A 24,970-nucleotide genomic window follows, 5' to 3' on the forward strand; every position below is an offset into this window, starting at 1 on the left:
AGCGTTAGTCATGCTCAGTTCACCCCAATTTTAGCACCATTTCAGCTCACTCATGCTCCGCTCATTCGCCACACTGAGCATGAATGAGCTTTCTCATGAGTAAGTTTTGTTCACGCTCTCCTCCTCTTTTGCTCACTTATGCTCGTGAGTGCACTTTGCTCATGCTTATCTGCCCGTTTGCTCATTTGTGATCACGAGTGAGTTTTGCTCATGCTCATATCCTCGTTTGCTCATTCACGCTCACTCACCTCCTGCTCAGCTCTTCTTTAGCTCATTCATGCTCACTCATCTCGCGCTCAGCTCTACGTTTGCTCACTGATGTTCAGCTCATTCACCACATGGAGCATGAGTGAGCATGCTCACGAGTGAGTTTTGCCGAGGTATGTTCGCGCAGCTATTTTGGGGGCTCAGAGCAGCTCACGTAAATTGCAAAACTGCGTCATGTAAGCACGATCTGCAGTCTACCTGTACGAATAAACATGATCGCGACAAGACAGTTCAGTGCACAGTGAGAGTCATTTGCGACTGGAATAACGACAACAGTAGGCAGTTCAGCTTCATAACATCAATGCACACGCCTTGCAGCTTAGCCGGCGCTGCCCAGACCTACCACAATCTCAAGGTCTGAGCGTTGCCCGTTATGAGAGTTCACTTTATCAAACCCCCTACACATTGTGTGCATCTGTGTGATGTGCACGCACCCTGTTGAAATACCAGCTCTACGGATGGTTGGTTGTCGATAATGTAGCACGGATTTGTGGTAGATCGACGTGCGAAAGTGATGTACACGTCAAGGGGCCGATTGATTCCTGTGCGGTTTGTCATATCCTTTGTACGCGTGGAATTATAGATTCAGCGAACTGCGGACCTCGTAAGGGTCAGGACAGTTGATACGATGTAATCCAAGCAAAGACTCTGCGCAGGGCAGGGATGGTAACGACGATGGCGATATGAGCGTGCTTGTACATGTTATACAATTAGATGAGGCATTGGACACGGACTACAAGAAACGGGCATGGAGACACAATAGTATTGCGTTCCGTCTCCGTTTCTTGTGGTTCCTTTCTTATGTATCTAATTGCACATATAGTGATGAGATGTCTATAATGCCAGGCAATCGTCCTTCTCCTTGCGCAGGGGGCAGGTAATGCTGAAAGAGGCTTTAAACAGCCTATACCCCAGCGTGCGAGGATTTTCAATACTTCGCTTCGCATTTTGTATTGAGCAATTGAAGTATGGCAGTCATCGCAAAAGCCTGACAGCGGCGCGAATATTCATGTTCTTCGGCAGCTTGAGGCTTGTGTAGTGTTCGTCTGTTTGTGTGTGTTTCAGCCTCAGAACAATTGCTTTTTATATTCGTTCCAGTGTACGGTTATGGAACACTCGCAGTCTTTATCATCACTATGTGTTCCTTGGTGGGCATCCTGCTTCTGCCTTGTATGGCGCGCTCCATTTATCACTATATAATGATGACATTCATCGGTCTGTCCATTGGTGCCATGGCGGGTGATGCCTTCCTTCATCTAATTCCACAGGCAAGTACAAAAATGTGTTTGCACTACATAACATTTGCATCAAACATGCTGTGCAACATCATGTTACAACATCACATTCACATTACAGCACAACGGAATTAGTGATATATTGCCACATATAGTTTAAAGATATGTAAGCATAACGGTGAAAAAAATACTTATACTAGTCTATACTGTACATAATAGGAAAGTAATAAATAACAGCACAAGGTCAAATCGAGCAGCATATAGTCTCAAGTGGCTCATAAGAGGACGTTCTGGATCCAGTATGTAGGCAACCATTTTCCCCTAACACTTTTCTTTTTGAATTGGAACTTCTCAGAGATAATTGTATTTATTTAATAATATTGGGAGCTTATACTGAAACATCTGCCAAGCATGTGAGGCTCGACAACGACGAATTTTCCATGCTTCCCTACCCCGGGTTCGGCGATCTGTGTCATTTCTTTTTAATTGTGACATGGTATATAACCCCTGACATAAAGAGGTGACAGCAAATTTTAACATTACGGTGAGTTTATACTCGTATAGATGTGAATTTCGTATTACAAATCACCGTGTCAGCTGGCGTTTTTTATATTTGTCTAGGTGCTTGGCCTCCACAACCACGGCGGTGACGGTCACGGCGACCACGACCACCATCATCACCATCACGGTGAAGAGGATGGTCTTGTGGATCCCTACTTTTATAAAGAGCTGGGCCTTCTTGGGGTGCTTTACTTCCTCTTTCTCTTCGAAAGCATCAGCGCTCTAATTACCGGCCAGGTAAGGTACATCACTCTGCACTCAATTTTTTCACCAGTAGAGCCTCGTAAGAGTTTACCTGAATCAAATGGACAGTAGCGATTGTCTCTACACCGCTCTCAAAAGGAGTGATTTTTGCCAAATGTACTAGAAGAAAATGTGCGCCATAAATATGATCAAACCTCCGAAGGAATCCGAATAACTGCTGGGACGGCACTAAGATACTCGTAGTCACTGATGCGTGTCAGTTCACCTCCGCCTGCCAGATACAGAGCTGAACACAAGTACATATATAACGATTAGTTGACGCGATTCGCTGCAGTCAGGCGGCAGTGCTGCTCCATTGTGATCCCTCAGAAAGGACGTTCTGCTCTACGGCACGGTGACAACGCGACTGCGCGACAGGACATCGATCAAGGCACAAGAAAGACGCAGCGGTGTAACGTTTTCATCCACGATCTCAAAACTTGCAGCTCCAGTTATATAATCTGTCGGGCGTAGAAGTTTTGCGATATTGAATGAGAACGTTAAATCGTGCTGCATATAGTAAAAGAAACGAAATGGTCTGGAACCATTCGGGTCTCGCCACACCTCTTATGATTCGGAGTCCTACGCGTTCATATCTGCCCATTTAAGCTACATTATGTGCGCTCGTTAAAGACTGATGATGGCTCTGTCTAGGAACATTGCTGCCAGACGGGAGGGAAATTGCGCCCGTCTTCAGCCCTCAAAAACATAAATTAATATGGCACTTCCGCGTCGCGTCACACTTTTGCAGTGCGACACACAGATTGCAATGGCAAAATTAGGTTGGATTCCAATGGCACGAAGTTAGTCCGGTGTGGCGGTGCAAAGAACAAAGAGGGATCATCTTTGCTGTGGCTTTGAAACGAGAATGTAGCACGCTATCTCGGCAACAGAAAGACATGGGAAGAATATGTTATCTCTGCTCTGCATACGGATATAGCAAAAAGGGCTTTTCCCTCTTCATACTGTTTCAGGACAAGGACGAGCACCATGTGGGCCACACCCATATGCATGGAAGCATTCCCGAAGAGCTACGCATGAACAAAGTCGGCCAAAAAACGGAATCACGCAATGAGCTGGTAGGTTTTCGATTACTCACTGATTGTTTCTCTGTTTGTTGTTGTTTTTTCTTCATCTTTTTCTGTGTGGCTGTCTGCCAGGAATGTGTCCTTTTCGTCTTTGTAGCTGAATGTGATCCTGCTTTGCAGGAAGATAGCACGCGGATGTTTTCTGCGACCTGGTATGTTTTCTTGTATCCTTATTAACATATTTGCCTCCATAGGCTCAGTATGGCAGCAGGGCCTCCCTTGAACATGGTGCAGCGGAACTTCAGTCAGATCCATTTTTCAAGTCCAGCAAACTTTGTTGTGGTATGGTTTCCTCTCTATTGCAGCCTTTTTCTTTCTTGACTACTTAGCAAGCTACAGCTGAAGTGTCCTATGACTTAGCAAAGCGGCCTTTACGTGGTACAGAGTAGGAATGGGGCAGAAGCTGGAATTTTATCTAGTTCTGTAGTTGCGTGGGTGAGCATGAAATCGGTAACACACTTTCCCGGAAACAGAACAGTCCGTCCTATAACGCAGCTACAGAAAGAACGGTATGGGGCAGTTGCACAGGACGAACACGTCAAAGGACGAACACATTTACGACTTATAGTGCCCAGTTGTATGACCGTTAACGCAAAAACAGTTGATGGAAGGCCAGTTAGTGCTTCAGCTGTGAGACTTGAACCCACACTGTCCGATTACTTACTCCGTATCATTTGTTTACTTGAAGAAAGCTATGTCTGCTTTTTCTGTCATTTACAGGGATGTCGACGTTGGCGACAGTGATAATTCTCGGTGGTGCTATTCACAACTTCGCTGACGGTCTTGCCATCGGAGCCTCATTCACAGGTAGCGTCAAAGACGGCCTCTCCACATCCATCGCCGTCTTTTGTCACGAGCTACCTCACGAATTCGGTAAGAGTTTCTCACATCTCAAACTGTATTTTAAGATATCATCTAGCGATAAGCTGTTTTGTTCGCAGTAGACCTAGCTAGCGTTCGTCTCATTATGCCGTCGCCGAGGTGCCACGTGAATGACGGACCGCATTACATTTTGTCATCAGCCACCTTATAAAGCCGTACGCGAAGTGACACGCGTCGGTGAAACAAGGTTGGATCAAAGTACGCAGGGGACACAGCTCGACAAATGGCCCCCTCAGCGTCATTAGCTGGAGCTAGGAGGGTTTGGTGCTCTTGTTCCTACGTGTGCCTCAGGGTCCATGCTTTGAAGGGAACCTTGTTGTGTCGTTGCAGAGTAGATATTACTACCGACCGTGCTTTTCAACTCGTTAAGATATCCATCAATGCACGAGGTGTGTATGGTGCACCTTGGTGTGATTAGACATGTGCCCAGGTGACATGTGTCCTATGCGCCCACGTACGGGTGTCAAACGTTATGCCTTCGAGGTAATAATACTGGAAGAAATAAATTATATTGGCCACCAAGGTGAGCACGGGCTTCCAATGTTGTGCAGCGACGCTAATACATCCTTGCGGATGTGTGCCTCCGCAAGACGGTGGCTTTGCGGTCGTAGGCGCGCGAACACCCATTACTCGTGCAGGCGAACAGGCTGTTTGCGTGAAAGTGCCAAAAGTACAATAGAAAGCGAGTTCGAGAATGCGTCTTCAACAGCTACTACAGCTTCCTTCGAGGTTGGCATTTCTGCATTACACGTCCACCATAACCATCATAGGACTCTTCACTGAACAATTGTTCCTTTGTGTGCAGGAGATTTCGTGGTATTGATCTCGACGGGACTTGGCTACAAAAGGGCCCTGTTCCTTAATCTAATGTCTGGGCTAGCGGCATTCGGCGGTCTGTATGCCGGCTTCCAGGTTGGTGATGACGCCGCCGCACGAAACTGGATCCTCGCAGTGACAGCAGGCGTCTTTCTTTACGTCTCACTCGTCGACATGGTAAGACTTCATGGACACTATACCATAAAAGAAAATCAGAGGGAGAAATAACGGCTACAATTTCTCTATTCATGAGTGGTCTGGGCTCAAATCTCGCTACTTTTACATGCTGGAGTTCCCTCCATTGTTGCTCTTGGATCGTTGTAGCTTTAGTGTTGCGACGCTTATAGGAACACCGAAAGTTCATAAATTTTTCATTTTACCATAGGTGTCATTCGTTCTTGCATAAGAGCAATAATTGTAGCTAAGCAACCTGCAGCGACTGGAGCGTATGCGCAGTAGAGGTCGTGTGGTATCCGTAGCAGACAAATTTTCAGTGGCAAATGAGAGCTCGCTTGGTCGGGCCTCCGAGGTCACAACGCTTCGCGCATCGCTGATTTTTCGGAGCGTTTTTGTAAGCTTACTCGTACAATTGTGATAAGACAATGTTCAACGCAAACACTTTGCTATTTCCTTGCTTCTTGAAGTAATGATTTCGTCCTTATCTGGTTATCGTCTTAGGCGTACTTTCCTTTCCAAAAAGGCTGCTTGTTCCATTTTGTGCATGTACGGGAATGCACGAGCGTGTAACGAAACAGTCGCTACAAGGAAATTGATACTACGTGTCGTGGTAGGTGAAGGAGCGGTGTAGATCGCATGCCGTAACTGTTGTAACTGTAACCAGCAATAAGAGTGGAGTTGGTTCGATTCCCGCTGCTTGCACTCCGTAACTTTCTGGTCCACTCTGTGTCGTCATAGTTTGTTGTAGAATAGTAGTAGTATACGCCAGTGCTTCCCAACCTGTGGGTCGCGAGCTCCAGGGGAATCGGGGAGTCGTGACAAGATTCAGCGAGGGGTCGCGAAACGGCTGGCGAACTCGAAAAAAAAAAGAAACTAAGGGAGTGGGGCATCAAATGATGTCGTTAGATCATGCTCTGCGCACTATTCTGTGTCCCAAAAACACTTATGTTAGCGGACCCCAAGGTCTAACCAAAAGTCTCAACGAATAGAAACAGTCACCCCTGCTGGCATTCCTGTTTTTCTTTTTTCTTTTTTCTGTGTTGCCTTGGTTTCCAGCTCAGCTCACTCATTCTGGCTATATTTACTGTCAAATTAAATTCCAGCGATAATTTTGTGTATTACTATTATGCATTGAAATTCGGGGGGAGGTGTGGGAGTGCGACCAGTCATCTTGTATTTTTGATGAGCCGCAGGGTAACACACCTTGAGAAGCACTGATCCCATTCCTTACACTACTTCTGGTTTTTGGACCAGTAAAACGGGCGAACGTTATCCTGAAAGAAACAGAAGGCATAGAGAATTCAGAACCTTTAAGACGTGGCCCCACGTGCCTGTACAAGGATGCTATTCCTGCCACAACAAGGTCGCAGCACACTCTCACGGGGTCGCCATTAGAAGGGTCAAAGACTTCATACTGAAAAGCCTGAGTTGATATAAAAAGGACACACAAGTAAAAAGCGGCGACAGGACACAAACGGCTCAACGGCTTCTCGTAGTTTTTGCCTCTGCCCAAACTCAGGCTTTCTCAGGAGTTCCACCACCCGCCTGCATTTATGCCAGACCACCGGTCTAGTACTTCTTTGCAGATGGTGTCAGGTTTCTATTCTTCAAATTGCCTCAAACCTTCATAAGGCCCTCATGTGTGTCTTTGCATTATTGTGCGTGTTTGTTTGGTGAATATAAAACAAAAGTTTCCCCTCTCTGTCCGCAGCTTCCAGAGCTGAAAAACTATCGTGGTGAGAGCCCTGTGAAGATGTTTATCTGCAAGAACATCGGACTGATCGTGGGTGTCTCCTTCATGTGCGTTATTGCAATCTTCGAGGACAGACTGGAGTTGTGATAAGGCTCCAAGTGCTTCGCTACCTTCAGGTGCCAAGAAGTGTTTATGTTGCCATTGGACGTAAGTCCTATTTTGAAGAACTCCGAAGAATTGCGACAAGCCATCAAATGATGGTGCACTTCTTACGAAAATACTGTACATAAATATGTTTTGTTTTTTTAACATATACAAAAAGTTGTCACTTCTTCAAAACTTATTATTTTTGCTGACTCTTTCTTCTATGTGACTAGAGTATCCCGGCGTTTCTGTAAAATTGGTTGGTATACTTGCGGAGCGTTGAATCTCACGGGGTGATAGGGTTGGACGCCAGAAGAGCAAAAGCTCCTGGCGCATGGGGGAAAGAACATCCGTGCAATGAGAAAGGGAACTTTTGCCAGGTGGACTCCACTCACTTTGAGAGGAAGGGATAATTTGAGAGGAAGGTGGAAGGCTTCTACTCTATTTTTACTCAATCTTTCAGTCAGTTACTCCTCCTTGTTGCATGCATTTTCCATTGCAATTCACTTACGGCAACTAGCTATTCCCCTTTTCTATCTAAATTTTAATTACAAGTGATAGGTGAAACCACCCTGGTTCTTGAATGGATACCTTGAATTACGAATTTACGTACGTACCATAATGTATAGCCATGGTTACCTACTTCGTTTGGTTTCGTTTGATTTATCCCAGCGGTTACGAGTGTCAGGGAGCTTCGCAATGTGAGAAATGTAAATATATTTTACACCTCCCCCGGTATGAAGATTTTATGAAGATTTCAAAGGAGGTGGTGCATTCCACGCCAAGTTATCCAGCGAGGCTGCTCGACCATTGCCGACTGTTACGAAAAAAATCATTAATTGTTCATTGGAGCTCATTGTGGTGGTAGACATATATCAAATCCCAAACATTAGCCTCAAACACCGCCGCGTTCCGACGCTAGAGGCCTCTGAAGTGTAAAGTCCATCAGGACTGCCTTCTAATAACAAGTTTTGAACTCTTTTTCTCAGCGACTTAGGCGTAGTAAAAAAAAATATCGTAATATCACGGAAATCCTTGAAAAGTGCATATTTCAGTCAGAAAATTTCTTCACGGCGATAACAAGCTAGAAAGACGTTCTTTACATAGAACTGTAGAAGAACACCTCCTTTATGCGTGGAGAAAAAATAAAAAAAGTGCATTTCGTTAAATTGAAGAAATTATTATTATTATTTTCGGCGGCATACTTGCGACGTATAGGCTTCGCAGCGCAATTACGGAGTTAGCGCAACTTGCTCCTGCTCACCTTAAAAAGAAACTCAGATTATTGCTAGAGAATTGCTGGAGACTGTTCTCTAAGCGAATTAAGTCAACATGAAAAAGGTGATATGCCCATTGACATTTTTCGGCCGTCTCAGTGTCGGGCCCGCAAGAAGCCCCAAGTTCGCCTGACGGCTGTTTTCCCTTTTCCATTTTGGCCCTTGCGCCATACGATTATAAAGTTTCAATGTCTATAGGTCTTGACCTTTCACACCTTGCATTCCGTCATGGGTTTCTGCTTCCTTCAGGTCTCATATTTTTTTAGCCTTCATTGACAATAATGGCGCTTGACCAATGAACTGGAACGAATTGCCCTGCACAGGAAAATGCTACATTTACAGCAGTTTTAAGAGACCATAGCTTGAACTCGACTGACAGGGACATGTGTAATCTGTTCATCTTGGTTTGTTAAACCGCTCCTTTTTGATTATGGCTGTCATTGAGCTATCCGCTATTTCGTGCTAAGTGTGCGCTAAACAAATATGTGCTATATATGTGTTATATTCTGTGCGAGAGAAAATCTCGCTGAAACAAGACTTAAAACTTTTTAATGATTTATGTCAATAACCCCAAGAAGGAATCATTGTACATTATGCATCATTCGCTGCAGCATGAACAGTTCCTTCTCGTCAAGGAATATTGTTATTTTTAGTGAGAATTACGTCAGCTTTGCAGCAACCTGACAGCAGAAAACCGCAGCAAAAGAATGATAGGTTCTTGTGCCAGGCACTGTGAGGTCATTTCTGTGGTGGTGGTGGTGGTGGTGGTGATGGCGAGAGGGCTTGCCGTTGTCGGCCTCACAGAGGTGGGCAACGCCACGACTGACGCCCTGGGCAATGTGCGTCCTGTGCCGACTTCTAAGGGAACTGTGCCGACATACGTCTGAAAGCATCTGAGGAAAACCCAGGAAAAACCCCAGACAGCACAGCCAGCACCGGGACTCGATCCCGGGTACCTCCCAGTCACGACGTGACATGGCGTGACTGTGTCTCGATGGAGGATCGTAGCCTCCCTTTCATTTTCATTTTTGACCACTCATACTGCTGCTCTGTTTCTCAAATATTCGTTTGCACACGTGCACAAATCATGAGGCGTCAAGATTTAGTTGTTAAATAGCAGCTGTAGGCTAGATTTTCCAGCGACCCTCTACAACGTTCCCCCATCAGTACCGTCACAGGGACCCTTCCCCACGGTATATGTTGCGAAATATGCCAAGAAGCGGATATTCCAAAGTCTTATACGTGGTGACAGAGACTGGCGATGTTTTTATTTTTATTTTCTTATAGTATTGTGACGAAGCACCATCTGTGAAATAAGAATTTTACTGAGAAATAGGTCACTAACTGTAATCTCAAAGCGCAAATCTCACACGAGTGCCAATCGTGAACACCTGGGAAGGACATACCGATAATCGAATGTAACTCTAATTCTTTGTTTCCTGGGTAAAGGTCGTAGTAAAGCAAGCTACGGCAAATGAAGGAAAGTGATTCAACACTTACCCTCGTGGATATTATTTGCTGTACTACAATAGTCTACATTTCATCGACGTGTTTCAATAGGTTCGGAACAGCGGACAACTCGATGACAATCACAATAAAAGAGAAGCGGTTTACCAAAGAAGAAACCCAAGACGGAGCGGAAGTGGGGACGTATATGAACAGCAGTAAAACAGCAGTCACGATGTAGTGGATGTGGCAATTTAAAAAGAAAAAAAGATAAACGTAGAAGGACAAACAACAGAAGCCTCCTAACGCCCACTTGCATACTTCAATCGAATGCAGTGGGTTCGAATCCCACGGCTCGACATACCACCCCCTGTTTTCTATGTGAACTTTGCATAGGTTTTGTGGCTGAACTACGAGACAGATCGTATTGCGGAAACCTTCATTGGAAAGGTGACGTCAAGATCTCTTAACTCTGGGAACTGAAATATCGCTCTAGCGTTGTAATTTTTTTTTACGGACCCCTGAAGGTGGGAACCCCTCTGTTTTCTATGTGAACTTTGCATAGGTTTTGTGGCTGAACTACGAGACAGATCGGAATGCGGAAACTTTCATCGGAAAGGTGACGTCAAGACATCTTAACTCTGGGAACTGAAATATCGCTCTAGCGTTGTAATTTTTTTTTAAAAAAGAAAAAGAAATGAATTTTGTCGCTACAGCTTCAAAAAATCCAAATAAATAAATGAAAGCAAATAAAAACAATCCGCTTCTGAGGTTAACCGGGGACATGTTTCAGGATTCAAATGACGCGTTTTTTGTGTGTTTTTAGCATTCTGTTTTTCCGAAAAAGAATTAAAAGTGAGTACAGGCATGCATCCAAGGCGTTTACCACTGATTCCGGAAGGTGGCGCCGTCCGCTCGCAGCGCCCGAACGTAGTCCGCTCGTAACCATCCGCGTATTGCGCAGCAGCTGATCGGCGTCCGTGGTTTCGGCGGTTCGTCCTGAAGTGACCAATTCGTGGCTAAGTTACGCGTTTTTTTCACTTTCTTGTCCTGTTCGTTTGCTCTCTGTCCTTGTGTGTTTTCTGCGTGTTCATAGTATTTACCCATTATGGCTCGAAGTCACGTCTACGGACAACGGAAACGTAAGAAGAAGGACTTTGCGAATTTACGTGGTAGAGGCAGGCATGTGACGGAGCCTGCGGATTTGAGAGATTTTGGTAATGCAGGATGCTCCAGCCGTGCTGTTCCCAGTGATCGTTGCACTTCGACGACTCCACATCGCGCAGATACCCTTGTAGGCTCAACCTTTGGTGGTAGTGTTGTTCCTCAAACTGTAACTGATGCCGGTCGGAATGCTTGTTTCGCTTCGAGCACAAGCGAAATTCGTCCTTCAAATTCGTCATTTGCTGATTCAGCTGAGGTAGATAATGTAGTCCCCTGCAGTTCAGGTTGTGACGAGCTTGCCGGTTCCAGAGCAAGTCCCGTTCCAATCACTGCCGCTGTTACACCCAGTCGATCTTCATCTTTCGATACTGGCAATGTTCACCAGACACAGAGTCAGCGCACAAGCAGTGTGAATGGTCGGCGTATAGTGGAGATTGATCACTTCTTCTCGTCTTTGCAAAGTTTGTCGGTACATAGTCCGTTTGGTTGCGGCCTGGCTGACATGGAAATTGTATCAGAACATCGGCGAGGTCTGTGTAGCTCTTTCAGTTTGAAGTGCAGGATGTGTCTGAGGAAAGATGTAGTCACAACAGAGGCACCAGTTGATCAACTTGTTCAACAACGCATGGACGTCAATTCCTCAGCAGTGAACGGTATCGTGTCTATAGGTTCTGGTTTCCCAGGCCTTCGCGAGCTCCTAGGTGCTCTGGACATACCCGGCATGGCTGGTAGCACGTACAGTAAGTATCAGGATATTGTTGCTAAAGGAATCGACGAAACAGCTTGGGAAGAAATAAGAAAAGCAGGCATTGAGGAAGCTCGGTTAGCTAGGGAGGCTGGGGACGTCGATGCTGACGGTTTTCCTATAATTACGGTCGTTGCCGATGGTGCTTGGTGCAAACGTTCATACAAGAACAAGTACGACGCTCTTTCTGGCTTGGTAAGTAAAAATTTTTATCTACACTTAATAAAGGTGCCCGAAAAAGGTGGATTTATCTTGCACACCGCTTGGCAGACGGGATATACAGGAAGTCTGTGCCCACCAGTTGTGGAAAGAACACTATGAGCATTTATTTGGAGGAAAAAGTTGACCCCTCTGGTGCTATTAGTGGCACTGCTGTCTTTTGGTAAACACACTTTCTAGAGTGGTATACATCCTGTGGCATTAATTCGTATGATACGCGTACAAATGCATAATTCCTCGAAACATTGTCATTGGGGGTAGAGTTTTGTGGAATACAATCCTGACATTTTTTCGTTTTTGCAGGCTGTAATTGTTGGGTACCGCACAAAGAAAGTACTGTTCCTAGGCGTCCGGAACAAATTTTGTACACTGTGCGCAAGTTCCAAGGCAGGGTCGAGCCCAAAAAAGCATCTGTGCTTCAAGAACTGGGACAGCAGCTCTACCAGTATGGAGAAGGATATCGTCGTTGAAGGCTTCAGGCGCAGCATTGAGTTGCACGGGGTAAAGTACTTGCAGTTGATCGCTGACGGTGATTCGAGCACATACAAGTCAATTCTTGAAGCTGCACCGTACCAGCATCAGGTAGTTCAGAAGGTAGAATGTCGCAACCACCTTCTTCGAAACTATGTAAGTCGTCTTCGAGATGTTGCTTTGGCAAAGAGAACAACCCCCATTCCCCCATCGTTGAAGAAGCTACTTCTGGATAATGCTGTTCGACTAAGAGTTGGAGTTGCTAGGGCTATTCACTATCGCAAAGAGCAGGCCGAGTTCAGCAAACAAGATCAGATTCGGAACCTGGTGGCTGATATCCGTAATGGGCCACTCCATGTGTTCGGCGACCACGCAAAATGTGCGGGTTACTTTTGCAGTGGTCCAAAAGAAGGGGAAGTCAATCACGTCCCAGAGATCAGGAAATGCGGACTTTTCAATGAAATCCTTGTAGCGATGAGTCGTTTGGCAAACAATGGTAGCAGCTTGATCCTTGACGTTAACAATAATGCTGCAGAACATTTCAATTCTCTCGTCGCAAAGTTTTCTGGCGGTAAAAGAATAAACTTTTCCCAGAGGGGATCATTCGGAATGCGGGCTTCAGGAGCTGTCGTGTCTTTCAACTCTAAGCAGTACCATCGTGCTCTACATAAGGCAGTGTACAACACCAGCCCTGGGAAGTATGCAAAAATTATGCTGAAGCGTAAAGCAGCTGTTCGTGCTGCTTGCATAAGGCATCGGAGTTCTGGGGCTGCTCGCTGTAAGCGTTCACTTGAAGGTGCGCCTTGCAAGCGTGCTTCCAGCGACAACCACTATGGTTCCATAGTGGATGCTCCAGACATGAACCACGATGACTATGTTGAAGCTGCTGCGGCGTACAAGGATTCCCTTGTGCTCTCCCAACCAGATGCAGAGCAGCTCGAGGCTGATACTCGAGGTCAAGAAGGGAGAACTTTGTGGATGCAGGAGAGGCGAAAGCGACTCACCGCTTCTAATTTTGGCAAGGTATGCAAGATGCGAGATGCAACGAGCAGTGCAAGTACTGTTCGTTCCTTGCTCTATGGTCATTTTGACACTGAGGCTCTCCGATATGGTCGCGACACTGAGCCCATTGCAATTGCTAAGCTGCAGGATGAGTTAGGGGTGACTGTTTCACCATGCGGCCTTGTTGTTGATCAGGAGTTTGCATACCTTGCTGCAACACCTGATGGGCTTGTCGGTGATGACACTGTCGTGGAAGTGAAGTGCCCTTATTCGGCTCGGCCCCTTACCCCTGTGGAGGGAGTGCGGGCAAAAAAAATCACCTTTTGCACTATTGATAACTCTGGTAATATTTCGTTGAAGGAAAACCATGACTACCACTATCAGGTGCAGGGACAGCTCCACATCACTCGACGTCAGTTTTGTCTTTTTGTGGTATATTCTGGCGAGGAAATTTTTGTCCAGAAGATCGAGAGAAATGATGGCTTCTGGAGCAAAATGATTGGCCACCTTCAACTGTTCTACTCGCATAGCCTTCTACCGGAGTTGGTTGACCCTCGTCAGTCCCGTGGGCTGCAGCTCAGAGATAACAAGAAGAGTGACCATCAGGTTGCCTCGCTCTGTGATGCCGCCAAAACAACTTCCAATCAGGGCGATTCATCCAGAAAGAGACGGAAGACTGGTAAAGATAACTCACCTGCCGCTGTTCTGTAATTATGGCTAGACTGTGGATTTACGTGTCATTTAGTTTGTGCGGCTCCACCTTTGCCAAGTGTTTTAATGCATATTCATCCATTTTGCTTCATAATTTACTGAATGTTTTTCCATATACATGTCTTCGACTTTGGCTCAGGCTGCATATCTTCACGTTTGTGTTTCATATTTAAGTTACCTTTTTCCATTTTTACTGTGCATATCTGTGCATATTTTTCAATTTTCCTAAATATTTATATTAATATATTTCTATGTATAAATCCACAGACTAGTCGTGCGATGCTTGTCATATTTTAAACATGGCGTAAGAGTGTGAAATCTGAATCCAGCCATCAGCACGTGAGGATCTAAGTATGAGAATGGTGCACAATCTCCCAACCGTAGAACCGTCTTCCCCGGCATTGTTGAAACACGTCCACACGTTGATGCTATATGTGTGAGGCCATCATGGTATTCTACCTTGGCTTGAGTGTATGAAGATATAGCAAAGCTGTCCCCAAACCGTCGTTCTTCCCAGGCATGGTTGAAACACGTCCACACGTTGATGCTACATGTGTGAGGCCATCATGGTATTCTGCCTTGGCTTGAGTTTATGAAGATATAGCAAAGCTGTCCCCAAACCGTCGTTCTTCCCAGGCATGGTTGAAACACGTCCACACGTTGATGCTATATGTGTGAGGCCATCACGGTATTCTACCTTTGCTTGAGTGTATGAAAATTGTGGAAAGAAACATGAATGGTATTCCTAGCACTTTTGAAGCTCCACCAGCCTGTTCAGATGTCGACATCCTGAGTATGAATCCATTTTGATATTTTGACAAGGTCGGTAAGTATCATTGTGCAGAGCTGTCTCCCAACTGTCGCCAGTTCCCCGCATTGTTGAGCACGAGCAACATCCCAACATGTCGCTCTGCGTTACGTCCTCTTGCCATCTTGCCTTTACTTGGGTGTCATTTCAACATATGAAAATTGTATTTTCAGATTCAGGTATCCAGTACTACTGCAAATATGATGGCCAGACGCCCAAAGGTCAAACTTCCTAAGTGTTACTGTCTTTACCTGTCATTTGAAAATTTCCTACTCTCTCCCTGATTATGAAGCACCTGCCCTTGCCAGTGTTGTACCTGGTTCAGCATTATGTGGCCAATGATGAATGGTGCCCTGTTGGACATTTTTTTTTCCATAAACACACACTCTGAGGCTTTAGCTGCCAACTGACAAGCATGGCAAAAGCAACTATCAGTTGCTACTTCATTGCTCAAAAAGGAAACTCGTTGCTGAGTAACACGTTCCAAGTTTTTACTATTCCCATATTATGAACCTGGCTCTGTCCACCAGGATGCTATATGTTGATGCCGTATGTGCGAGACCTTCATGTCAAAGTGCGCCTACATGCAGCGGACTGTATGGTACTTCATTATGTGTGTATGCCACATCGCCAATGATGAAATGTGCTGTTGGATACTGTATCCACGAATGAACATTCTGAGGCTACAAGCATGAGCTGATACGCATAAATAATGCAGAAAACGTGACGATGTATACATGCTGCGTTCTTCAATAAAATATCTCCAATCTACCAATAGTGAACACGTGCTACTGATTTCTTTTTAATCTTTCGGGTGCTGGCTGTCTAGGATTTTCTGCTTGCAGTAATCTGTGAACCAGTGGTTACTAACAATGGCTATTGGTCACCTTGACCAGATTTCATCTGAAGAAAAACTTGAGACCGGGGGAACACTGCAAACACATCTGTACGGACCACAATACGAATTTGAGGAGAAATACATTTTTTCTCTTGAAAAGCTTGCTATGAAGCATAATATATTTTATTAACCAAAATATATTGCACGAGTTGCACCCGTAGGAAAATACCCAGCCATCTCATTCAGGCTACAGTGGGCATCAGTGACTCGCACTCATAGTGGCAAGCAATGCAGTAGTCTTTCAATTTCAAATTTCACACGCATTATCATGCACCACCTCGCTGTGTTTAGAGTTTCTGCTCCAGGAAATATCACGGGGAGGGGGGCATATGTGCCCTGGACCAACTTCTAAGGAAACTACTGGTCTCAGGGTGCCTAGGGTAACGAGCAGACAGCCCAGCCGGAAGCTGGCAGACGGCATGAAGCCATTACAAAATTTCCATCGGAATGATGATAGTTGTTTACAAAATTTTATCGGGCAGGTCTTGTGTATGATGTGGGCCATTTGTACACTAATCATGGGACAAAGTATGCGATGGCAGGAGGAACAGGTTAGAAAAAGCTTTGACTACGTTGCTGCTGCTGACAGAAGTGAGCATAGGATTGGGGATCAGATGACGTGGTTGTTATAATACAGCAGGTAACAGTGGTAACATCGTTCTGTGTCGTCATGACATGGCGGCTAAAATGGTGAGCATTCACCACGGTGAGCGCACAGGCCTGCATGCACTCGTGGGGTGTCCCTTAGCACGACACTCTTCACACGACTCCATTGGCTTGAGTACGATGCCACGACGCGGACCCGGTGCTTTCAGCCATGGTCCGTAGCGTTTCACGAGGGCTGTGCGGAGGATGCCTGCTAGGCACGATAACCCCCGTCCCGTCGAAATGTGATAGCCATCCCGTGAAAGCATCCCCTCTTTCACCTCCTTGTTCCTGGTAAAGACCTTGTGCTGGAAAAGATATTTGAACATATATACGGAATGTTTTTGCAAACAGCACTTCACAAAGACAGCAATACAAATAAACCGGAATTCCTGGTAGGCATGTGCCAGTACTTCGTACGCATTTTATTTTCGGAAAAATTGCGCGATAAAAAGCAACTGGAAACTAGCTTTGTGATACTTGAATTACAAACAGGTACCGCATCAAGACCATCAACTGTTTGTAATTCAAGCACCACAAAGGTAGCCCCAGTTACTTTTTGTCGCACTGTTTTTCCAAAATTAACGAGCATTATAAAATACCTGCCATGACCACCAGGAAGTTCCAGAGTTAGCGTTCGAGAAGCGACTACTCACGTCAATGCTCAACACCGTAGCGTCACCGGCACGGACAGCTGGAATCGTGCGCAGCATCGCGTTATATCCCTGAATTGTGCCAGAAAGTTCAGGCCGCCTTGTCTGTGGCATCAGCTTATACAGGAATATATGCTCCGCGTAGCCTTTCGCCACCTCAACGGTATCCTGTGAAAGAAGACCATTCATGGAAATGAATCTTCCCTGGCGTGTCAGAGGAAATGGGTTTTAGCAGCACAGAGATTGAAATCGTTGCAATCTGTACTTACTGAGACTTCCCGCAAAACAGCTGCGGCACTCTTCCCATCCTGGATATCGTTGCCACCGATATACATGACGATCCAGTCTACTGCTAGGTGCAGTCGATGGATTTTTTCTCTCAGACGGGCCGCTGTAGCTCCGGGATAGCTAAAAGTGACGATTTCCACGTCAGAGTCTACGAACAGCCTGTCGCGCGTCATAAACTTCAGCTGGCTACTGCCAACCAACGCGCCTTTCGTCGTTTACGTTTCTCTGGGATCACAATGCGTTGTGCGGCGAACTGCAAAGTCAGTTGATCTCCGAAGAAGCTGCAAGGGAGAACCATGCGTGCGTCTGTGGCGTGCGCGAGACGCAGTTGGCGCCGTTGCGTAGTCCTCCTCTCCACAGCTGTCTGGTCGTCTGCTCGCTGAGGTCGACGCGACCACCAAGCCTTTGGCAGCCCGCTCGTGCAGACGCGGATGTTATGTGACGGGGCCCACACAACAAACCCATCGCATGCAAAAATATAAATAAAATCAAATGCGTTTGTGGTGTTTTGCACATTGGTTTAGGGCCTTATGGACCAGCAAAACCAAATATAGTGGGATGACCGTGAGGGTGGGGACGTTTGCCACAAGATTTCGCGGCACGCTACCCAAACCCGGATTTATTTGTCATGAGCATTCTGCATGTATTCCTAAGAATCCTTCGCTGTAGTGGGACGATCATATGTTTAAACACTAAAAACAACAAATTATTTATCGAGCGGTCAAAAGCTTCCTTTTATGAACTGTATATGCACCGCGGAAAGGATGGAAATTCGCCTGCGATCTCTGACGGTGAAAATGAAATCATAGTTCGATTGCCGCGGAAATAAACACTTTCTTTTATTTTTGAATCGGATAGTCCGCAATTGATGCAAACTACACTATGATAAACAGTCGCGTCCGAAATATCGAATATTCAGACAAACAATTCAACACGTCAGCCTGAACAGACTGGAAGACAGGTTGCTTTATCTTGGAATTATGAAATTTTTATCGTGGTTGAGGAAGGCCCGGCTAGCATTAAACCCCATAAAAAAGTAACAACAATACAGTGAAGGAAGTAACAAATCGATACCTGCCGTCTGCACGCACACTGTATCACGAAATTGGCCAAATCCGGCGGCCATTTACTCAAAATCGCCGCCAAAATTTTGGCACGATTTTCGGGTATGTTATGGAGCTATCCTTCCCGAGAACACAGAAAGAAAATTGGAATGGACAAATGGGACTGGCCATCGGGCCCGCTGCGAGCCTGGGGAACACTTAGAGCAGAGGTGGGTTTGGATAGGGCCTCAGTATAGAAATATTGGTGTATGGGCAGGGCACGGGCCTAAAACTCCGGCCCATGCAGTGCTCTACCCCTTCTCAAGAGGCAACTACAGTGCCAAAATGCGCATGACCTGTGCATACGTGCACTGTTTGGTTTGTTTGATAGCTGAAGAAACTCGGGACGGGGGACAAGACAGCCGTTTCTATAGAAAAGCGCTATCACGCATTTTGTTTTCCCAAATGTTCGCGTAAGCCAGACGGACACTTGGTAGTTCGACGAAATGGGCACTTGGACCGTATGACGTGCAACCCATTATTTGAGGGTGAAATCCATACCCGACCCCTAAATCCTCTGACAAGACCCGCCACCCGCGCTCTACCAGAAAATGAAATCCACACCCAACCGGACCCGACCAGCAGGGGCTGCGGCGCCTTTGTTTACTTATTATTTGGTATGATCTTTTCTCTTCGTTGTTGTTGCTGTAGCCGTTGCTTGTTCGTGGCCGACCCGCCAGCAGTGCTTGTGCCAAAAACGCTGCCCGCAACAGTCTCGCTACCCGCGCGGGTGTCAATAATATCACCCGCAACCGACCCGCTACCCGCGGGAAACTCCAAACCGGGATCCGCACCGCAGGATAGAGCGTGTCGTGCAGAACCCTGCCTGCACTACGCCTGAAAACTCCGCACTTCGGCTTTCCTCTTGATCAGCGTCTCACTCTGCTTCACGGAGAGAGCGGTGTCGTGTGTACGCGGTTGCTCCTCTCTGGCTTTGTTGAAGGACGCTCCTTCTGCTGTTCAAACGCGCCCACCACGCCTGTGGGCCCCAACGTGTGCGAGTGCATGTGTGTGGAATTTTGAGTAGCAAGCCGTAGCCATCTGGCTGACATCTCCTAACCCCTATGTAGAAGAAGAACCGAGACCCGACACAAACATTCAGCTGTCGAGTCTCATGAAGTCTGTTGACGTACATGCCGCACCATGTGTTGTCGAATCCGAACCTGGCACGGGCACGTGCGAAAAACGTAAAGCCCGGCCCGACAAGGCCCGCGCAATGCTCTAAAGGGGAGTGCGAAACCCTATCGAAATTTGCTAGCAGTCCTGTGCGAGCGCACCGGCCTTGAGTTCTACTATGAAATAATGGGAGCGCTTTCACGACACCAATCGACAGCAACGAACGTCATGGTTCAACAGCGTAAGTGTCACTGGCAAGAAAAGCAGGGATGTTTTGCAACGGGATGTTGCAGTGTCATATGACCGTCGACAACCCCGCGTCCTTTCTGGATACTGCTGCCTCTGACAAAAATCGCTATTCAGCTCAACTGGAGTCCCCCGATACTCTCAGGGACACGTGATCCTGTGACACCACGAAAACTGAAAACTACGATTACTATATCACGAATAGACACCTCCACGGACAGTCTCTGCGTATCGGGTGAAAAGCTTTAGCCCGCTGCTACCGATCAGAGCAATCTTCATCCACGAGAAAGCGAGGTGGTAACGGCGGTACGCGACAGTCACACGGCATGTTCGAGAAATGCCAGTAAAACGTAAACAGCAAACGCGAGACAACGAAATCCACCGCGCAAAAGCAAATCGGGGAAAGGAGAAAATCTAAAAATAAAGGAAACACAACCCAGCTCATAGGTCTCCGCCTGTCACGTGGGCTTGTCGTGTCCTCCAATCAGAGACGCGATGGACTTCTTACAAAGTCGGAGGAGTGAGGGCCCTCCTCACTCCTCCGACTTGTGGCGCCATCTATCGCAGAAAAAAGTTCATTTTTGAGTTGAGACGTATGTGATATGTCCTCTTACATACGTCTCAAATCACATACGTCTCAACTCAAAAATGAACTTTTTTCTGCGATAGATGGCGCCACAAGTCGGAGGAGTGAGGAGGGCCCTCACTCCTCCGACTTTGTAAGAAGTCCATCGCGTCTCTGATTGGAGGACACGACAAGCCCACGTGACAGGCGGAGACCTATGAGCTGGGTTGTGTTTCCTTTATTTTTAGATTTTCTCCTTTCCCCGATTTGCTTTTGCGCGGTGGATTTCGTTGTCTCGCGTTTGCTGTTTACGTTTTACTGGCATTTCTCGAACATGCCGTGTGACTGTCGCGTACCGCCGTTACCACCTCGCTTTCTCGTGGATGAAGATTGCTCTGATCGGTAGCAGCGGGCTAAAGCTTTTCACCCGATACGCAGAGACTGTCCGTGGAGGTGTCTATTCGTGATATAGTAATCGTAGTTTTCAGTTTTCGTGGTGTCACAGGATCACGTGTCCCTGAGAGTATCGGGGGACTCCAGTTGAGCTGAATAGCGATTTTTGTCAGAGGCAGCAGTATCCAGAAAGGACGCGGGGTTGTCGACGGTCATATGACACTGCAACATCCCGTTGCAAAACATCCCTGCTTTTCTTGCCAGTGACACTTACGCTGTTGAACCATGACGTTCGTTGCTGTCGATTGGTGTCGTGAAAGCGCTCCCATTATTTCATAGTAGAACTCAAGGCCGGTGCGCTCGCACAGGACTGCTAGCAAATTTCGATAGGGTTTCGCACTCCCCTTTAGAGCATTGCGCGGGCCTTGTCGGGCCGGGCTTTACGTTTTTCGCACGTGCCCGTGCCAGGTTCGGATTCGACAACACATGGTGCGGCATGTACGTCAACAGACTTCATGAGACTCGACAGCTGAATGTTTGTGTCGGGTCTCGGTTCTTCTTCTACATAGGGGTTAGGAGATGTCAGCCAGATGGCTACGGCTTGCTACTCAAAATTCCACACACATGCACTCACACACGTTGGGGCCCACAGGCGTGGTGGGCGCGTTTGAACAGCAGAAGGAGCGTCCTTCAACAAAGCCAGAGAGGAGCAACCGCGTACACACGACACCGCTCTCTCCGTGAAGCAGAGTGAGACGCTGATCAAGAGGAAAGCCGAAGTGCGGAGTTTTCAGGCGTAGTGCAGGCAGGGTTCTGCACGACACGCTCTATCCTGCGGTGCGGATCCCGGTTTGGAGTTTCCCGCGGGTAGCGGGTCGGTTGCGGGTGATATTATTGACACCCGCGCGGGTAGCGAGACTGTTGCGGGCAGCGTTTTTGGCACAAGCACTGCTGGCGGGTCGGCCACGAACAAGCAACGGCTACAGCAACAACAACGAAGAGAAAAGATCATACCAAATAATAAGTAAACAAAGGCGCCGCAGCCCCTGCTGGTCGGGTCCGGTTGGGTGTGGATTTCATTTTCTGGTAGAGCGCGGGTGGCGGGTCTTGTCAGAGGATTTAGGGGTCGGGTATGGATTTCACCCTCAAATAATGGGTTGCACGTCATACGGTCCAAGTGCCCATTTCGTCGAACTACCAAGTGTCCGTCTGGCTTACGCGAACATTTGGGAAAACAAAATGCGTGATAGCGCTTTTCTATAGAAACGGCTGTCTTGTCCCCCGTCCCGAGTTTCTTCAGCTATCAAACAAACCAAACAGTGCACGTATGCACAGGTCATGCGCATTTTGGCACTGTAGTTGCCTCTTGAGAAGGGGTAGAGCACTGCATGGGCCGGATTTTTAGGCCCGTGCCCTGCCCATACACCAATATTTCTATACTGAGGCCCTATCCAAACCCACCTCTGCTCTAAGTGTTCCCCAGGCTCGCAGCGGGCCCGATGGCCAGTCCCATTTGTCCATTCCAATTTTCTTTCTGTGTTCTCGGGAAGGATAGCTCCATAACATACCCGAAAATCGTGCCAAAATTTTGGCGGCGATTTTGAGTAAATGGCCGCCGGATTTGGCCAATTTCGTGATACAGTGTGCGTGCAGACGGCAGGTATCGATTTGTTACTTCCTTCACTGTATTGTTGTTACTTTTTTATGGGGTTTAATGCTAGCCGGGCCTTCCTCAACCACGATAAAAATTTCATAATTCCAAGATAAAGCAACCTGTCTTCCAGTCTGTTCAGGCTGACGTGTTGAATTGTTTGTCTGAATATTCGATATTTCGGACGCGACTGTTTATCATAGTGTAGTTTGCATCAATTGCGGACTATCCGATTCAAAAATAAAAGAAAGTGTTTATTTCCGCGGCAATCGAACTATGATTTCATTTTCACCGTCAGAGATCGCAGGCGAATTTCCATCCTTTCCGCGGTGCATATACAGTTCATAAAAGGAAGCTTTTGACCGCTCGATAAATAATTTGTTGTTTTTAGTGTTTAAACATATGATCGTCCCACTACAGCGAAGGATTCTTAGGAATACATGCAGAATGCTCATGACAAATAAATCCGGGTTTGGGTAGCGTGCCGCGAAATCTTGTGGCAAACGTCCCCACCCTCACGGTCATCCCACTATATTTGGTTTTGCTGGTCCATAAGGCCCTAAACCAATGTGCAAAACACCACAAACGCATTTGATTTTATTTATATTTTTGCATGCGATGGGTTTGTTGTGTGGGCCCCGTCACATAACATCCGCGTCTGCACGAGCGGGCTGCCAAAGGCTTGGTGGTCGCGTCGACCTCAGCGAGCAGACGACCAGACAGCTGTGGAGAGGAGGACTACGCAACGGCGCCAACTGCGTCTCGCGCACGCCACAGACGCACGCATGGTTCTCCCTTGCAGCTTCTTCGGAGATCAACTGACTTTGCAGTTCGCCGCACAACGCATTGTGATCCCAGAGAAACGTAAACGACGAAAGGCGCGTTGGTTGGCAGTAGCCAGCTGAAGTTTATGACGCGCGACAGGCTGTTCGTAGACTCTGACGTGGAAATCGTCACTTTTAGCTATCCCGGAGCTACAGCGGCCCGTCTGAGAGAAAAAATCCATCGACTGCACCTAGCAGTAGACTGGATCGTCATGTATATCGGTGGCAACGATATCCAGGATGGGAAGAGTGCCGCAGCTGTTTTGCGGGAAGTCTCAGTAAGTACAGATTGCAACGATTTCAATCTCTGTGCTGCTAAAACCCATTTCCTCTGACACGCCAGGGAAGATTCATTTCCATGAATGGTCTTCTTTCACAGGATACCGTTGAGGTGGCGAAAGGCTACGCGGAGCATATATTCCTGTATAAGCTGATGCCACAGACAAGGCGGCCTGAACTTTCTGGCACAATTCAGGGATATAACGCGATGCTGCGCACGATTCCAGCTGTCCGTGCCGGTGACGCTACGGTGTTGAGCATTGACGTGAGTAGTCGCTTCTCGAACGCTAACTCTGGAACTTCCTGGTGGTCATGGCAGGTATTTTATAATGCTCGTTAATTTTGGAAAAACAGTGCGACAAAAAGTAACTGGGGCTACCTTTGTGGTGCTTGAATTACAAACAGTTGATGGTCTTGATGCGGTACCTGTTTGTAATTCAAGTATCACAAAGCTAGTTTCCAGTTGCTTTTTATCGCGCAATTTTTCCGAAAATAAAATGCGTACGAAGTACTGGCACATGCCTACCAGGAATTCCGGTTTATTTGTATTGCTGTCTTTGTGAAGTGCTGTTTGCAAAAACATTCCGTATATATGTTCAAATATCTTTTCCAGCACAAGGTCTTTACCAGGAACAAGGAGGTGAAAGAGGGGATGCTTTCACGGGATGGCTATCACATTTCGACGGGACGGGGGTTATCGTGCCTAGCAGGCATCCTCCGCACAGCCCTCGTGAAACGCTACGGACCATGGCTGAAAGCACCGGGTCCGCGTCGTGGCATCGTACTCAAGCCAATGGAGTCGTGTGAAGAGTGTCGTGCTAAGGGACACCCCACGAGTGCATGCAGGCCTGTGCGCTCACCGTGGTGAATGCTCACCATTTTAGCCGCCATGTCATGACGACACAGAACGATGTTACCACTGTTACCTGCTGTATTATAACAACCACGTCATCTGATCCCCAATCCTATGCTCACTTCTGTCAGCAGCAGCAACGTAGTCAAAGCTTTTTCTAACCTGTTCCTCCTGCCATCGCATACTTTGTCCCATGATTAGTGTACAAATGGCCCACATCATACACAAGACCTGCCCGATAAAATTTTGTAAACAACTATCATCATTCCGATGGAAATTTTGTAATGGCTTCATGCCGTCTGCCAGCTTCCGGCTGGGCTGTCTGCTCGTTACCCTAGGCACCCTGAGACCAGTAGTTTCCTTAGAAGTTGGTCCAGGGCACATATGCCCCCCTCCCCGTGATATTTCCTGGAGCAGAAACTCTAAACACAGCGAGGTGGTGCATGATAATGCGTGTGAAATTTGAAATTGAAAGACTACTGCATTGCTTGCCACTATGAGTGCGAG

At 46.9% G+C, this 24,970-nt stretch overlaps 1 protein-coding gene across 1 annotated transcript in view; it reads left to right on the forward strand.

Moving 5' to 3' along the window:
* LOC135385590 (zinc transporter ZIP6-like) overlaps window positions 1-7,305 on the forward strand; it is a 30,558-nt gene extending 23,253 nt beyond the window's left edge. Inside the window, exons 8-14 of the mRNA XM_064615001.1 lie at window positions 1,366-1,535; window positions 2,124-2,300; window positions 3,281-3,385; window positions 3,589-3,676; window positions 4,115-4,267; window positions 5,082-5,269; window positions 6,981-7,305. Coding sequence (XP_064471071.1) covers window positions 1,366-1,535; window positions 2,124-2,300; window positions 3,281-3,385; window positions 3,589-3,676; window positions 4,115-4,267; window positions 5,082-5,269; window positions 6,981-7,109 — 1,010 coding nt within the window. The 3' untranslated portion in view covers window positions 7,110-7,305. The remainder of the gene's footprint in view (window positions 1-1,365; window positions 1,536-2,123; window positions 2,301-3,280; window positions 3,386-3,588; window positions 3,677-4,114; window positions 4,268-5,081; window positions 5,270-6,980) is intronic.
* The last annotated feature ends 17,665 nt before the right edge of the window (window positions 7,306-24,970 follow it).

Source organism: Ornithodoros turicata, chromosome 2, assembly GCF_037126465.1.
Source record: "Ornithodoros turicata isolate Travis chromosome 2, ASM3712646v1, whole genome shotgun sequence".
Taxonomy (NCBI): domain Eukaryota; kingdom Metazoa; phylum Arthropoda; class Arachnida; order Ixodida; family Argasidae; genus Ornithodoros; species Ornithodoros turicata.